General features: G+C 40.7%; 1 protein-coding gene across 4 annotated transcripts in view; it reads right to left on the bottom strand.

Annotated features, from left to right (window-relative positions):
• The window catches only part of UNC80 (unc-80 homolog, NALCN channel complex subunit), a 256,795-nt gene that overhangs the window by 21,434 nt on the left and 218,809 nt on the right, over positions 1-16,552 (bottom strand). For all 4 annotated transcript variants that reach the window (XM_053597780.1, XM_053597781.1, XM_053597782.1 and 1 more), the window contains 7 exons: positions 11,855-12,055; positions 9,519-9,642; positions 8,440-8,565; positions 7,101-7,224; positions 6,185-6,391; positions 2,120-2,304; positions 1,388-1,553 (listed from right to left, as the gene is read on the bottom strand). In XM_053597780.1, the coding sequence (XP_053453755.1) occupies positions 1,388-1,553; positions 2,120-2,304; positions 6,185-6,391; positions 7,101-7,224; positions 8,440-8,565; positions 9,519-9,642; positions 11,855-12,055 (1,133 nt within the window). The remainder of the gene's footprint in view (positions 1-1,387; positions 1,554-2,119; positions 2,305-6,184; positions 6,392-7,100; positions 7,225-8,439; positions 8,566-9,518; positions 9,643-11,854; positions 12,056-16,552) is intronic.

The following is a 16,552-nucleotide window of genomic DNA, read 5'->3' as shown; positions in this document are numbered from 1 at the left end:
GTAAAATGACACATCTTGCCGTCATTTCTTTTCTATTTCATTTTCCAAGGTTGGTAGGGTGCAAATTAATTTTGACCTGAATTTTAGCTTCCAGCTTGCCAATTTTTACTGAGAAAGATACCTTATCTGACACAAGCATATAAAAGTAATAAGTAAATTGTCTGATATGAACCCCACAATCAAAATCAGAATACATAATCAAAATTACATTTTTATTCTCCTTTTCTGGAAATTACAACCTATAAAATACACATTATTTTGTGTTAAATTATTTTATTATAAGGCAGAATATTTGAATAGCAGTGTAAAGATTTCACCAAGATCGTGGTTTGTCAAAAGTTGTATCTTTAACACATTGTCTGCAAAGAACAGTAAAAGCTTTAGAAAGAAACACAAAAAACCCCCCAAATACATGTTATATTTTACTTGTGGGTAATGACTGCCCTCTAATGGCATATAATGATTTAAAATAATACATTTTTAAAAGTAAGCAATCTTCCAAAGAAAATCTTTCGAATAATGTAAAGAAAGTACCTCCTAGCCTGCAAACTCTAATTCAACCCTCCCCATTCCAATTTGTAAAATGTTAAAGGCTTTATAATCAGTCATACAGATTTGGTTTAAAATCCTCTTCCTGGTAGCAGTTTCTATGTATTATTTAACTTCTATTGAGGCTCAGTTTCCTGGTTCTTTAAGTGGACTTTCAGTTATCCACCTTGCAAATATTTGTGCAATGAAAGGAAAAAACATCTGTGAAATAATCTACCAAAAAATCAAAGCTCAACCAATGCAAAAAGGAAGTGAAAGTAAGAATTTATTTTATTTTATTTTATTTTTTGGAGACAGAGCCTCAAGCTGTTGCCCTGGGTAGAGTGCTGTGGCATCACAGCTCACAGCAACCTCCAACTCCTGGGCTCAAGCGATTCTCTTGCCTCTGCTTCTCAAGTAGCTGGGACCACAGGCGCCCGCCACAGTGCCCGGCTATTTTTCGGTTGCAGCCCTCATTGTTGTTTGGTGGGCCAGGCTGGATTCGAACCCGGAAGCTCAGGAGTATGTGACTGGTGTCTTAGCTGCTTAAGCCACAGGCGCCAAGCCGAAAGTAAGAATTTAAAACAGGGTTTTCTCTCCAATTAAATATTTCAGAAAAAGCTTAACTAATAAAATGAAAATAGAAGAACAATATTTAGAAGAGGAATAAAATTAAACTTTTATGATGCCTCTTTGATTTCTGTTTCCCTATTGGTAACCATAACAGAGTCTAGCCATGTCCCCAAATGGCTAACTTATCCATAGTTCCAAAATAAGTTGTGACCTGAGAAGAGGGAGTCTTTGTAGGCTGTGAGTTTCATTAATCAAACAAAATCAAAATACCCCCATGTGTACTCACCTGAACCACTGTGAACTGCCTCTTTTAGAATTTTTAGTTCATTGTTGAACTCAGCAATGAGCGAGCTCTTACACAACGGACGTGGTATGAAGCGCCGCTCCAGCTGGTCTGCAATGTGTTGCCGGGCAGAAAGCTCGTCATGATTCTCTGCCGGTTGGGCCAGAAGCTGAAAGGCAGGCATGGCATTCTCAGAGCCTCAATTTTCTGTAAAATGTGCTAATTACCGTACCTACTTCACAGTTGTGCAGAATAAATAAGGTAGTGCATGTGAAATTCTTAGATCAATACTTCATACAGGAAATGGGTATTAAATACATTATTTTGAATCACAGCCCCAAGAAATCAGGGCATGAAAAGAACAGAAGAGATGAGTATTGAGGGTCTTAGAGGAAAAAAACATGCTTTAAGTATCCCATCTATTTCATATGTTTATTTAAAAATCAGATCTCCATCATGCCACTGAGGATGAAAGAACATTCTCCAGATCATTCCACTGGGCTGATCTTTCTAATGGGTGGATAGGGTGGGGTTGATCAGGTTGAAGGTACTTCTAAATTTGAAATTTTATCCCCTGGTATATATTTTTGGGCTGTTTCCTCATCAAGCATGGTATTCACAGGCCCTGCTAACTGGTTAAAGCACGTTCCATGAGCACTGTTGTCACAACCCTGCCTCCCTAGAGGGTGGCACAGCCACGGGGCTTGTCACTTCCAGGAGAAGCACACACCCCACCTTGCACTGGATGAAAGGGCGCAAGAGCACAAAGATGGGTATTCTTGTCCGCACGATGAAGTCGAGGAAGTCCCACAGGGCCAGGCCTCCCACCTTCCGCAGAGCCATCTCCTTCACCTGGAGGCTCAGCCAGTACCACTGGCTTCCAAGCTGCCTCTCAAAGCAGACGAGGATCACCTTCAGGGCTTCACACCAGAAAGAGAGAAAAGTCAGCCTGAAGACTTGTCCTTCCAAGGAGCCTGACCCACATCCACAGCCCTGTATGCACCAGGAAATATTCTAAATTTCTAAACTCTTTCCATGCTTCCAGAAGCTTAATGTGTACTCCTGAGCAAGCGTGTACTGGACAACAATACTAAAATTTGTGTAGTCAACATTTTGACTTTGATTAGAACACAAATATCTTTCTTAAATGCATTGAACTTCTATTTTGGAAAATATAGAGCAATGTGGTCCTCCAAAGTGAAAGGGAAATGTTTTATAAATATGATATGTGACCAATATTTTATTGTCTGAAAGTTTTGTCATAGTAGCTTTAAGGTAATACCCACATATCACTCACATCCTCAACTAAAATATGGATTTAAAAAATATTTTAATATAATATAATGACTAATATAAAAAATTAGTCATGGACATAAATACCTTATTTTTACTTTATTTTATATTACTTGTTTTTAGAGACAGGGTGTTACTCTGTCTCTCAGGCTAGCGTGCACTGGCATGATCATGCTTACTGTGGCCTGGAACTCCTAAGCTCAAGCTATTCCTGCCTCAGCCTAATGAATAGCTAGGACTAGCAGGCATGTGCCACCAAAGATGGGGTCTCACTGTGTTGCCCAGGCTGGTCTCAAACTCCTAGCCTCAAGTGGTTCTCCTGCTTTAGCCTCTCAGATTGTCAAGATTACAAGGCTAGCCAGTGCGCCTAGCCTTGTATAATTAAAAATAAAATCAGGGCAGTGCCTGTGGCTCAGGGAGTAGGGCACCAGCCCCATATACCAGAGGTGGCAGGTTCAAACCCAGCCCCGGCCAAAAACTGCAAAAAATAAATAAATAAACAAATAAAAATAAAATCAAACCATGCACAAAGTTAAGAAAAATTTAGTCCTAGTAACAACTACAGGCCCACATGAGAGAAAAACACAATTAAATTCAAGAAGGTGGAAAGAGGTTCAGTAATTCCCACGGAACAGGTACAACAGATGGGTATAACGTACAGGTCTATGGCACAATTCCTGAGTGAAGGACTCAACTACAACTCGCACTTTACCTTACAAATCAAACAACGTAACCTAATCATATGAACCCTCATGTTAATCTGAAAAAAGGTACAAAATAAAAAAGAATTAAGCCCTTTCCCTTGCTGACCCCACCCTAAACTTCTCCCCAAAGATAACCGGTGAATGTGTCTGAGTATATCTTTCCAGATACAATACACTCCTTTCTCTCTTTGTCTCCTTCTTTTTCACTGCATGTTATGTCTGTTACTATACCCTGTTGAATTTCTTTTTTTTTTTTTTTTTCAGTTTTTGGCCGGGGCTGGGCTTGAACCCACCACCTCCGGCATGTGGGGCTGGCGCCCTACCCCTTTGAGCCACAGGCACCACCCTGAATTTCTTTTACAATATCTCTTTCCTCCCAAATTCTAGCAAGCCTTCATGATCTACATCTTTTTTTTTTTTTTTTAATTTTATTTACTTTTTTTAGGAAGCAGTTTTCCCAAACAGTGTGTTAGGACAAACAGAAGTATTGTAAAGATGTCAAAGATTGTGACGGGAGCGTCCTCTGCCGGCCCTCACCATAGGGTGTGCCACAGGCCCACATGAACCTGGGCCTTTCTGTTCATGTCTTGAGGCCCTTCCACCTCAGCATCCAAAAAACGTGCAAACATGTTTTAATGCTGCTTAGGAGAACACAATCATCTTTCTGAAGTGCACCAAACTTCTAATTTCTCCCAGAAATCCAACTCTCTAAAGCCCTCGAAAGTCACATGCACCTTTGCCCTCTTCACGTCCTTTCCAAGGGAGAACCATGACATGTAACCCAGAGAGAGATGTTAGAGGATACTTTCTTGCCTAAACTGATCCTCAAAATTTCACTTGTTTATAGAATAGCTCATTTCAATTCCTTTCCCTCAGCTAAAGAAACGAATGAGCACAAGGCAACACTCCTTTTCCCCACCCTAATTCTAGCCACCCTCCCACTGTTACTAGGCCGTTGTTGCTGCCTCTGGGTTTCTGCTCTTCCTCCGGCCACCTTCACCTCCATCAGCTTGGCACACGGCAGCATCTAACAAGGACTCAAAGACAGAGACTTTGGTGCCTGATGGGTTGGATTTGAAACCTGGCTCTGACAAGGATCAACTCTGTGTACCACAGGCAAGTTACTCAAACTTTCTGGGCCCCGGCCTCCTCACTCCTAAAATAAGAATGACATTTGCTTTTTAGGGTTATTGTGAGGATATGACAATTCAACGTGATGATGACATGTAAAGACAGAAAGCTGCACAGTGCATGATAGAATGTTCAAAATAAATGTAAGAATACATTTAAAATAGAAGTTCATTAGCCTGGCCAAGTATGCAAAATTAAAAAAACAAACAAACTAAAAAACAAAACAAAACCCTACTTCACTATCCCAGCAGCAAGTGGAGAGGACTGAAACTAATCACGAGTGTTCTCGGGTCCTTGTCTTACAGGACAAGCCCTTCTCTCCCTCGTCCTCTGTGCTGTCCCAAGCCTCACTCACAGCTGCATCACAGTCTAGATTTGATCCGAACCCTACTTTTTTGTATGCCTGGGCAACTGAGCATCGATGTGGCTGGGTTCGGTGCAAATGTATTTTTTGGATTTTTTCCCTACTTTTCCATTCCTGTTGTCAATCACATCGTTTTCAAACACATCTCTTCAAAATACAATCCAAAATAGCCCCCACAGTCCAAATTCTAAGGCCCTGTTTTTATTAGAGTGTTTGCATTCATCTTCACTTCCCACCAAGACCTGCGTTGGTGAATTGAAAAATGTCAGGCAAGACGTTCTCCACTTTCTCCTTTTGAAATCTGCTGCCAGAGCTCTTTATTCTCAGTGCTATGGCAAGAGTTGGTTCAGGGCCAAAGAATGGCCTTCCGTTATGCCCTGGGTTAGGAGCCAGTTAAAGGAAGAGAGGAAAGGGAAGGGAGGAATGAAAGGGGAAGGGAATCGGCAAGCTGGGGCGAGGGGAATAAGCAGACTGGCGTCCCTAGTCAAAGATAAAGCTGGAGATTCATGGTGACATTGCGAGGGAAGGAAAAGAACCAGTAAGAGGCATAAGAAGCTGCACAGTGTGTGCAGGGCTCCCACTGCAGGGCTCCATTCACGTAGAGGATGGACCATTCGAGCTCTGCGAGTTGTGCAATGCAATGTCTTTTGTATACTGGACTGAGTCTAGGTCTGGTAACAGCCACCGAATCTCACTAATGATCTTGTACTTAATCAGCGAAGAGGAATCCTTACCGCAGAGGCGTCCTTACATTCCCAGACGCTCTTATAAAAACAACTCAGTAACTCAGGCATTGAAGATAATGTGTGTTTTTTTTTTTTTTTTTTTTGTAGAGACAGAGTCTCACTTTATGGCCCTTGGTAGAGTGCCGTGGCCTCACACAGCTCACAGCAACCTCCAACTCCTGGGTTTAAGCGATTCTCTTGCCTCAGCCTCCCGAGTAGCTGGGACTACAGGCGCCCACCACAACGCCCGGCTATTTTTTTTTTTTTTTTTTTGGTTACAGTTTAGCCGGGGCCGGGTTTGAACCCGCCACCCTGGGTATATGGGGTCAGCGCCTTACCGACTGAGCCACAGGCGCCGCCCATAATGTGTGTTTTTTGGCATGCATTTTCTTAAGGAAAACAGATTATTTTGCAAGGGTAATATTTCTTGTTCAAATAGCTTCTTTAAATATTCTCTGGATTGAAGTCTCTCTGAATATTCCCTGAGTCAAGAGGGAAATTAACTGAGTACACTCGTATATCCGTTTATGTGCATACACACACATATGCACCTGCACAGGCCTGTAGAGAGAAGAATACCCACCCAAGTACGCTGCCTGGCTGGTGGACTCAGCCAGCCCTTCCCTGCGCAAGTCTTTCCCTGCGTCTCCAGGGGTGGAGCAGTGGGCCGGCGAGCTCTCGAGCATGAAGTTCTTGCTCCGGGAGGTGCTGATGATGCGAGGGGGCAGGAGCACATTGATGACGGTCTGCAGCAGCAGCTGCACCTCGGGCTGCTCCAGCCACGGGCTATCTGAGGGGCAGTTTGCAAGAGGGAAGCAGAAAGAAAAACGGTCACAAGGTAGGTGTTGTATGTTAGATGCAGAAAATCTCAGCTCTCTTTCAAATTTCAAGCTAGAACACCCTAGAAATTCAGGTGTTTTCCACCAAGTACTGCTTCTCCCATGGACAAAAACCATCCCTGGTACCTGAGCATTTTCTCCAAAGGCTTATGTTCTTAGCCAAATCTCCTGCTTACCATTTCTTTCTTTTAGCAAATACTCATAATGTACTATTCTTACATTTGAGATAAACTTTTCCTATAAAAAAAGAACCTAAGGAGGAAGAGTAATGAAGAGAGGTTGGAATTTAAGACTGGCGGATTTCTGCTATACCGGGTAGCAGCAGGCCATAAAGTCCATGCACCTGTGAATTCTCATCATATTGTACTTCAGCTAATCCCATTTCTTAACTGAATTGAAACAGCGTCCTCCTGAGTTAGGCTTAACTGAAAGTATCTTAAGTAGGATGTATCTTCTAAGAAGCAGAGCAGAGAAACTCTCGTCCCAGGGTGGCTAAACTGAAAAGAAAGAAAAACTCTTATTTCCTAAAGTAACCCTATTGAAATCATTCAGATTGACTTCAGTGAAGGCTTTCATGGGAAAAGAAAGAAGAAATAACAGTCTGACATTTAAGAAAACAAAACGACAGTGATAAATTTCCTTTAGTTAAATTAATCAGACCTTTGCTTCCAGATCCTACTGTGAGCACAAATGGGATGAGCAGATTTAAAAGCATCCCCTCCCTTCGTTCTTGGTTGGTGAATGGGGAGATCACATGGCTTAAAGGAAAATCTTCTTTTAAAGCCTGTGCAGCAATAATAGAGAAAAAGATTAATTGACCACCGTTTAGCATGTTTGTCTTATACAGCATGATGGAGACGGTGACTCCCTGCTGGCTGCTCCTGTAAACTATGAGTATCAATCGTTGTCTGTACAGCATACAAGGTCCACTCAAGACTGATACTTTACCATTTGCTTGACATAACTGAGAGCTATATACCTAAAAAGATAGTAACATCTTGAATATTCAGTGGAAAATTATAATACTTATGGTCAGGTACAAAAACAACCTCATTTTCCTGTTAATTTTCTCCATGTTTCTACCAATACATACAATAAATACTTTCGTAAAAAAGGAAAAGGAAGAAAACCAGAACTTCTCACTTGCTCCATTTGGAAGTTATTTAAAAGTTCTCTGACCCCTGCCAAGGCCTTCTTCAAGCCAGGAAACGATAAGCAATGTAAAAAGAAATAAATGATCTTTGTACACAGGTTATTAAAATGTGTGATTTTAGGGATGTCATTATTTCCCTTCTGCGTGGTGGCCACTGCCCTTAATCTCCTTTCTGTCATCTACCCATTCTCTGGGTGATGAACCATTAAGCTGGGTTGTCAGACAACAGGTCAGTTTTCCCTTTATATCAATTGTGTACTTCCCATTGATCACAGGACTTTTCAGTGATTTACCATTCTCTAAAACTGGACAGCACACAGAAATAGGCAGGAAAATTGCAATTCTGTACTTTTTTGCATTGGAAATGATTATTTTAAGAAATGAAGTGGGAGAATTTTTTTTTAAAAAGCACCCACAGTATTCAACCCACAATCATTAAAGAAAATTAAGATATTCAAAGTCTAGTAATAACATTTGAAAGAATTTATATTGCGATTTCTGAAAATGATTTAAAACCAGACTGTGAATATTCCTGCCTCTTTCAATTAACAATTGTGAGCTGATGATCTATGAACCATTATTCTACACACGTTAAATGACTGAAGTGTTCTTGAGGTTGTGGCAGGCCTAAATGACTCTGCTATTTTTGAGATCTCGAGAAGAATTACAGAAGCACAACTTAGGACCAAGCTCAGGGCTGTAGCTCCAAACCCGTAAGTTTGGAGGTGTTCACACTTCTGTTTCACAGATTTTGCCCAGCCTTTGCAGAAAAAAAAGAGAGAACACCATGATCTGGTGCCTCAAACAGCAACTTAATGAGCGTGACAAACGGGTAAGCAGTCACACCTGTATCTGCAATGCTACAAGCCGGACAACAGCTGTGCTGAAGGGCAGAGGTGGTGAGAGATAAGGGCTGAGATGAAGAAGGGGTAATCCATCAGCAACACTGGAAGGTCCTACCACTCCCATCACCTGAAATACAAACAGAGCACATGACCAGCCTTGACTACTGCAATTTCATGCAACCATAATAAAGGCGTCTTAAGGATAATAATAATAATGATGATGAGTAATAATAAATTGAAGGTTGGGCATGTTACTTTCAATATTTTCTTATTGTCTTCTTTCGAAGGCATGTAATGTCTAGAGTCAGATCGAACATTGCACTGGATTCAGCCAAGGTTTTGGTAGAATGTTGCTTATAGTCAACTATGTAAATAATGAGAGATGAACTAAAAAGCTATTCTAATCAGGAGATTGGACACTTACATGTGGATTCAAGGGAATGCAGACAACATTCTCTGATGGAGCAAATACTGACAAAAATGATGATAGCAGCAGCTCTATTTGTACTAGGCATTCCAACTACAATTTATTGCTCAACTAGTTAAGCAGTGAGTCCTACTCAATGAAATGCTCTAACATGATTTCCACACATTTTACAAAACCTTGTGAGGACCAGGCTCTAGATATTACATAAATGATTAAAAAATTTTTTTTTGTTCACCCATAAATCTGAAACTGGCCAACTCATAGCATCATTTTGCAGTATAAAAGAAAAATATGTCCTTTGCATTTTAAACTCCCCCACCCCAGACTACCTCGACTTTAGCCAATTGTGCAGTCTCCACCACCCCACTCTCCAACTGGCAGCCCTCAACTCTCAACGCAACTTGAAGAGGTGAATTGTCAAGGTAGTGCCTGGGAAGCAGCACACCACGATCCCATCTGAGCAGGGATCGGCCCCTGGCCTTCCCATGCACCACCTTGAAATGTACCTCACTATTTTAGTGTCACCTGAGCCGTCTGTTTTCATGGGTAGGTAGGGGCACAAAAGTGGTTGACCTGTAAATCTTCAATTCAGAGAAGTCAATAGCAGAGTTAAATTTTGCAAAGTTTCATAAGATTGCCACTTGGCTACTCACCAGATTGACACAGACATTGATCAGTGACCTAAGGTGAGGCAGGAAGGATATGATTGGCTGCCTCTGAAGTGTCAAACAAACCCCTTCAATCAAATTGCTGGCAGGCTCCCACTCAACCTGTCGCCTGGAATACAATATAGGAGCCATTAGCAGCTTGGCTCCCTTCTGGAGACAGTCTGAAACAAGTGAATGAGACAGTGATTCTGACGCCATCTAAGACAGGATGTGTGTCTGACACCACAAAGTGCTTCACAGGGGATGAAGTTTACCCATGCTGTTCCAAAAGTACAGAGCACACTGGGAGGGGAAGAAGGACTGAGAACGTGGCAGAGGCAATCCTGCCCCACTCGACTAATGAGACAAAATCTATTGAAGAGAAAACAGAGATGATGAATGGCTTGCATTTTAAGTTCTGTGGTTTTAATCTTTGGCAGAGGGAGCTGAGACGGCCATACAGGAAACCCATTGACAGGGTATTTACTGTCCATAGAACTAATCTGACCTTGCTGCATTTCTGAAATCTGTTTATCAGACGACACATGATCAGCTTTCACATCAGACTACCGCTAATTGGATTTATATGGCTTAACTCCTGCCAGAAAGATCGCATTAGAAGAAAATAATTTATTTACAAAGTGTCCTTTCTTTGTCTTCCAAGAAATGACATATTTTTTGGCTACTCTATGGCAATATAAATGGCGATGCTGTATATATGTATATATAACCCAATTAGATGAACATCGAATTTTCTGTAATAAAGGTCAATCCATTTTGTAATCCTCTTAGTAGTAAAAGCTTCATCTCTGTGGCCCCCAAATAAACATGCTGGGCTTTGCTGTTATCAACACCATGCCTATATATTTTCCTGGAAATTCTTTCAAAGCTTGTATTTCCTTGCCAAGTGGAATCTCTGCAATGACAAAATGGAGATGTATTCATAAATGAGGATGTACTGACATCCCTGACACCAATGGTGTCCAAGTGATCTTTAGGTTGTCAACATTTCTTTTGTTGAAGTGAGATCACCTAAAAAGTTAAATCCAAGCCAATCTCATCTTCATGGCGTGCTCCTCCAGAAAATTGCCTATTGCTGACCCAGTCTGCACATTAATCTAGAGGTCTACATTGGGAAGCATGAAGTTCTTTATAAGGAGCTTAATTATCTGACAAATGAGTCAGTTAATGGACATGTTTGACGTCGGTAGATACCAAGTTATTTAAGAATTTTTTTGACACATCCTTCTAAGACAATTATAAATCTTTGATAAGCCATTTGCTGATAGAAATGCTATATTGGGACCACTAAAAAATAGTGCTTCAAGAACGAATATTTAAAATAATGGGTAGGTAGTCACCACCATTGTATAAAAGAATACATATATAAGAAGAAATCACACATTAGAAGGAAATCTTTTGATTTATTTTTTTCAGTAACTTCTGAAAGCTGCATAAATATGGAGATCACAGGCTAATAATACCCAGAAAAGTTCTGAAAAGTTGAACATTAAGTGCTATGTGTTCTTGGGCAAGAGTTGCATTGCTTTTGGGTTTACTTTAAGAGGATAGAAAGTGTTCTCACTGACCCAACTTGATATTCACCAGTCCATGAGTTTACTAGCATTTATCAACTGGCTTGTCTGCTCATTATGATTATAATTTCCAAATTGGGCCAACATCTCCAAATACATTGGTTCAGAGACTCTGCTAATAAGAAGGCTACCAGAGAATATGTCTCATGCCCCTAAACACACATCGAGTGGTAATATCAGGTACTAAATATTTATCATTTAGTACCACACTAAATAAGGTCTAAAGGTGGAAACTAGGTACCTGTTCTCATTCCTGTAAGCTTGTTAGCTGCTGCTTGGCTGATTATTATAAAACTTGACATTTCTCTAAACCAGTCCCTAAATATGTTAACTAGCTATGTTAAAGATAGCAATTTGGACATCAAATGAATTTTCTTCTCTGATTAGTTATTTTATAAGGCATATTTCAAAAAGGATTAAGGGATACTAATTAAATTTCTTCTGTGTTTCAGGTAAGGAACAAGATAGTTAAGGAAGGGATAGATTTTTTTCAAGATGAACACACATTTTTTTTTTTTTTTTTAACTCTGGCCTGGCAGAGACAAAGAACACATATTTTTAAAGGGAATGTTATTTCCTCAATGGGGACTCTGCTACTTAGGCATTCACAGACCCAGTTAGTTATACACATATATCAACAGAAAACTTTGAAGTCATTCATTCAACGCTCAATTGATCCATCATTTTAAAAAATGACAAACCCTAACTCTGAAATTTGTAATAACAGCTGTCTGGAGGCATCCTCACCTCAAGGTAGGCATCTTGTGAATTTTGTTGAACATTCTATCCAATCTCTTTAAGATGAGGATAAGGGCCGGCCTCACTGCCTCGGCTGTCCAGTCGGTAATGGGCAGCATCTCCATGATGTAGCGCCGAAGCCCACGGCTCTCCATTGTCTGAGTGTCATACGGTGCCAGCTTCAGAAGGGAGTGCGCAATTTCTGCCAACCTAAATTTTTTTTTTTTAAATAAACTTAGAATGGCACAGTGGAAGTTTTCCCACTCAACATCATGCTAATTACCACCTTTCAGTATACTAAGTCTCTGAATAAAGAGCATTCTTCCCCACATCCTCCACTCCTCTGCTCCTCTTTCACGTTATCAGTATGTTGAAACCTGCATGCACCTGAACAGATGCACATCAAATGTCCAAGTAGGCTTTATGCCTTCAGAACTCTTTATGTGCCCACAGTCAAGGTCAAAGGCACCCTGTAAAAATGTAATACTGGTTTTTATTGCAGCCCAAGGAGTTTTTCAAACTCCATTTCCATTTCTCTCCTCCCAAACTCCATTTCTCGCCTCCCTCCCCTTTTGTCCTATATGTGGACCCTCCTGCTTGCTGACATTCTTTATATAATCGGCCCGGATGTTCTGCCTGGATGGCTTTTGTTGTGGTTATCTCTACTTCTCAGATTTCCTAACTCCATTCCACATAGGAACTGCCAGAGAGACAGTTGTGCTCCCTTCAAGGTGGGCTCAGGTTCCCAGGCCCAGAACCATGTGTCTATACCCAACTTGGGGGATTTGCCTCAGTGGGGAACTGCCCCACAAATCTGATTGGGCAAATGAGGTTTCTGGTAAATGGGATAATTGATTAACTAGATAATCTTCAGAGCTAGATATGGATTACCAGTTTCTAAATAATACAAATACAATGACATAGGCTGAAAGTCAATTTAATTTAATTGTGTATGAAGGAGGAAGTTTTGGAATTTTACGGTGCCTCAGACAAATACACTGAGCAGACGGAGAAGGTGTAGATGTTATTAAGAGGCAACACATACCCATTTCTGGAAATGTCTTTCACGTTATATGATAGTAGTATGATTATATTTTTTTCCAAAAAAGACTTAGATTCCAAAAAATATACCCACGGCTCCTCTCACAGTGTCTGAAATTTCCATATTCTTTGTTAAGGTACTGATAATTCCTTTGAACACAAATTTCTTTAACAGGGTAAAACCTTAAGCTACTATTTGAATCTTTGGCTTGAAGCAGTATATTCCTCACCAGGCAAACCAAGGCTCTGCTGGAAGTGGAAAGCAGGCAGGGAAATCTTGGAGGAAGAGTGCAGAGAGGCCACATGTGAGGGCAGTATCAGGAGGCATGTGTACATCGTGAGCTTTTAGGACTGTTACTGAAAGAGGTGAGGTGGATTGAGATAAAGTGACATCAGAAATAAGCTTTTCTATTTTTTTTTTTCTTTGAGACCGAGTCTCACTCTGTTGCCCTGGGTACAGTGCTGTGGCATCATAGCTCACAGCAACCTGAAACTCCTGGGTTCAAGAGGTCCTCTTGCCTCGGTCAAGTAGTAGGAACTACAGGCACCGGCCACAGTGCCTGGCTAGTTTTTCTATTTCTTCTTCTTTTTTTAGTAGAGACGGGGTCTCACTTTTGCTCAGACTCATTTCAAACTCCTGAGCTCAAACAATTCACCTGCCTTGGCCTCCCAGAGTGCTAGGATTACAGGTTTGAGCCACTACACCAGGCCAAACTTTTCTATTTTTTTTGAAGCAAGTTGGGCTTGGAAAAGCTTTGAGGAGAACATTCTTTTTTTCTTTTTTGTAGAGACAGAGTCTCACTTTATCACCCTCAGTAGAGTGCCATGGTGTCACACAGCTCACAGGAACCTCCAACTCCTGGGCTTAGGTGATTCTCTTGCCTCAGCCTCCCCAGTAGCTGGGACTACAGGCGCCTGCCACAAGGCCCAGCTATTTTTTTTGTTACAGTTTGGCTGGTGCTAGGTTTGAATGCTTGGTTTATATGGGGCTGGCACTCTACCCACTGAGCCACAGGCTGCCGCCCTAAGGATAACATTCTTAGAGTTATGCAATTTCAGGGTTGAAAGAGATCATAATAGTCCTGCAGGAGCTCTGACTACACAATGTGTATTCAATGTATACACATTGAGTCATATACAGCTTAAAACGAAAATGAAAACTAAAACATATAGTTTTCCAGGCCCATCCAAGACCTAATGAACAAGAATCTGCTAGGGTTGGGCACATAAACCTGTGTATTTTTAATTTTTACTTCGGAAAATCTCAAACATGCACAGAGGTAGAGAAATGAGTATATGTTAAGCCCCTCAAGTGTACCCGTCACTTAGATTCGACAACTGCCAACTTATGACCACGCTTGTTTCCCTTCTGCTCCAGTCGTTCCTCCTTTTCCCTATACTCAATTATTTCAAAGTAAATCTCAAGCATCATATTATTTATCCATATATATTTAGTATGTGCTTTTTAAGTTAAGGAGTCAAAAAAATTAACCAAAGTACAATATGACATTTAACAAATTAAAAATTATTTATCATTTTTAAAATCTAGTCTGTTTCCAAGATTCTCATTCTATCTCACAATTTTTCTTTTTTTTTCTTTTGGAGACAAAGTCTCACTCTGTCACTGTGGGTAGAATGTAGTGGTGTGATAATAGCCCATAGCAACCTAAACTCCTGTGCTCAGGGATTTTTTTGCCTCAGCCTACCAAGTAGTTGGGACTTACAGGCACCCACCACACCTGGCTAATTTTTCCATTTTCAGTGAAGACAAAGTCTTACTCTTGCTCAAGCTGGTCTTGAACTCCTGACCTTTAGCAATCCTCCTGCCTTGGCTTTGCAGATTGCTGGGATTACAGGTGTAAACCACCATGCTCAGACTATCTTATAATTTTTATTTATTTATTTATTTTTGCAGTTTTGGGCTGGGGCTGGGTTTGAACTCACCACCTCTGGCATATGGGGCCGGTGCCTTACTCCTTTGAGCCACAGGTGTCGCCCTATCTCATAATTTTTAAACACATGTTTTTGATTTTTACAAATCAGGAATAAATAAGGTCCATAAACTTCAATCGGATGGCACATCTTTAAGTCTTTTTTATTTATTTTAATTAATTAATCCTTGTTTGAGGCAGAGTCTCACTCTGCTGTCCTGCTAGAGTGCAGTGGTACTATCACACCTCAGTGAAACCTCAAACTCCTAGGCTCAAATGATCCTCCTGCCTCAGCCTCCCAGAGTGTGAGCCACCTGGCCTTCAAGTCTTTCTTAATTTGGGTGGAGACTTTCATCTTTTGTGTTTACCTGGATGAAGTTGAAACACATTCTTCTTAGTAAAGTATCTTAGGAATGGAAAAAAAGGTATCCACTGTACTTGATACTAATTAATATATCAACAACTATGTGCCCACAGGAAAGACAAACACAAATATGGCCTAGCAAGGGAGAAGGGAGAAGAGAAGAAGGGAAGAGGGGAGGAAGGGATCTCACCTAATGTGCTCAGGGCGAGGGTGTTCAGCTCAACAATAACTTGAACTTGACCTTAGAATTGAAAACAATGTTACCTAGGATGGCGCCTGTGACTCAAGGAGTAGGGCGCCAGTCCCATATGCCGGAGGTGGCGGGTTCAAACCCAGCCCTGGCCAAAAACCACAAAAAAAAAAAAAAAAAAAGAAAACAATGTTACCTAAACATTTGTACCCTGGTATTTATTTGAAATAAAAAATAAAATCAAATGAGTCTTTCTTAAGTGATAGATTTCCCCACCCGCTTTTCCTTTCTTTCTTTTTTTCTTTTTACTATCTTGTAATTTATCTGTAGTGAAATTCTGGATTTTGCTGAGTGAATCTCCATGGTACAATTTCATCCACCCTACTGTCTCTATATTTAACTATCGGAGTTAAATCTAGGGGCTAGATCTACAGACTCAGTTTTGATTTTCTGGCAAGAGTAGGAACAGGTGGCGTATACTTCCACCAGGAGGCTTTCCTAGCTGTGCCTCTTCTTATGATGTTAGCTGCCGTTAGTGGTCATTGCACAGATCCGTTAATGCCTTAGGAGGGGTGCAATGTAATACTGTGTCATTCTTTTTCTCATATACTAACTATAGCGTTTCAATAAAGAGAAATTTTGACTACTCGAAGAGGATGGGAGAGGCAGAATAAATAAATGTTTGGGAGGAGGTCTGGTGTAGGTGCACCCCAGTTGATGTTGACAGGCTCTCTGGTTTAGGAATCACAGCTAAGCCATGACCTCCCTAATTCACAGATTGTTCAACCATCACTTCATCTGACAAGCTCCATGAATGGGAGGTTCTATACTATAGAAGCAACTCATTCCATTCTTGGAGGTCCACACTCTGAGAAGTTTTCCTCATAAGTAGGTCACTAAATTCTCCCCAATTTCTTCTTACTAGGCTTATTCTGAAAGCATAAATCAATACATCTTCTCCATGGCAACTCTTTATTATCTAGAATAAGTTATTATCTCTTCATTTCCAGTGTCTTCTCTACAGATGGAACATTCATATTGTCCTGGAAATTGTATATGAATGTGGGTGTTTAAAGAAATGATTGTAAACAACCAATACATTTTTTTGGGTTTATCTCTTTCTCATGAATATGCCATGCAGAAAATAATCTGTGACAAATAAGAGTTTAACTATATGTGCT

The sequence above is a fragment of the Nycticebus coucang genome, chromosome 7, assembly GCF_027406575.1.
Source record: "Nycticebus coucang isolate mNycCou1 chromosome 7, mNycCou1.pri, whole genome shotgun sequence".
Classification (NCBI taxonomy): Eukaryota; Metazoa; Chordata; class Mammalia; order Primates; family Lorisidae; genus Nycticebus; species Nycticebus coucang.
The sequence above is the reverse complement of the archived record's forward strand: the minus strand, read 5'-3'. Positions and strand labels throughout refer to the sequence as shown.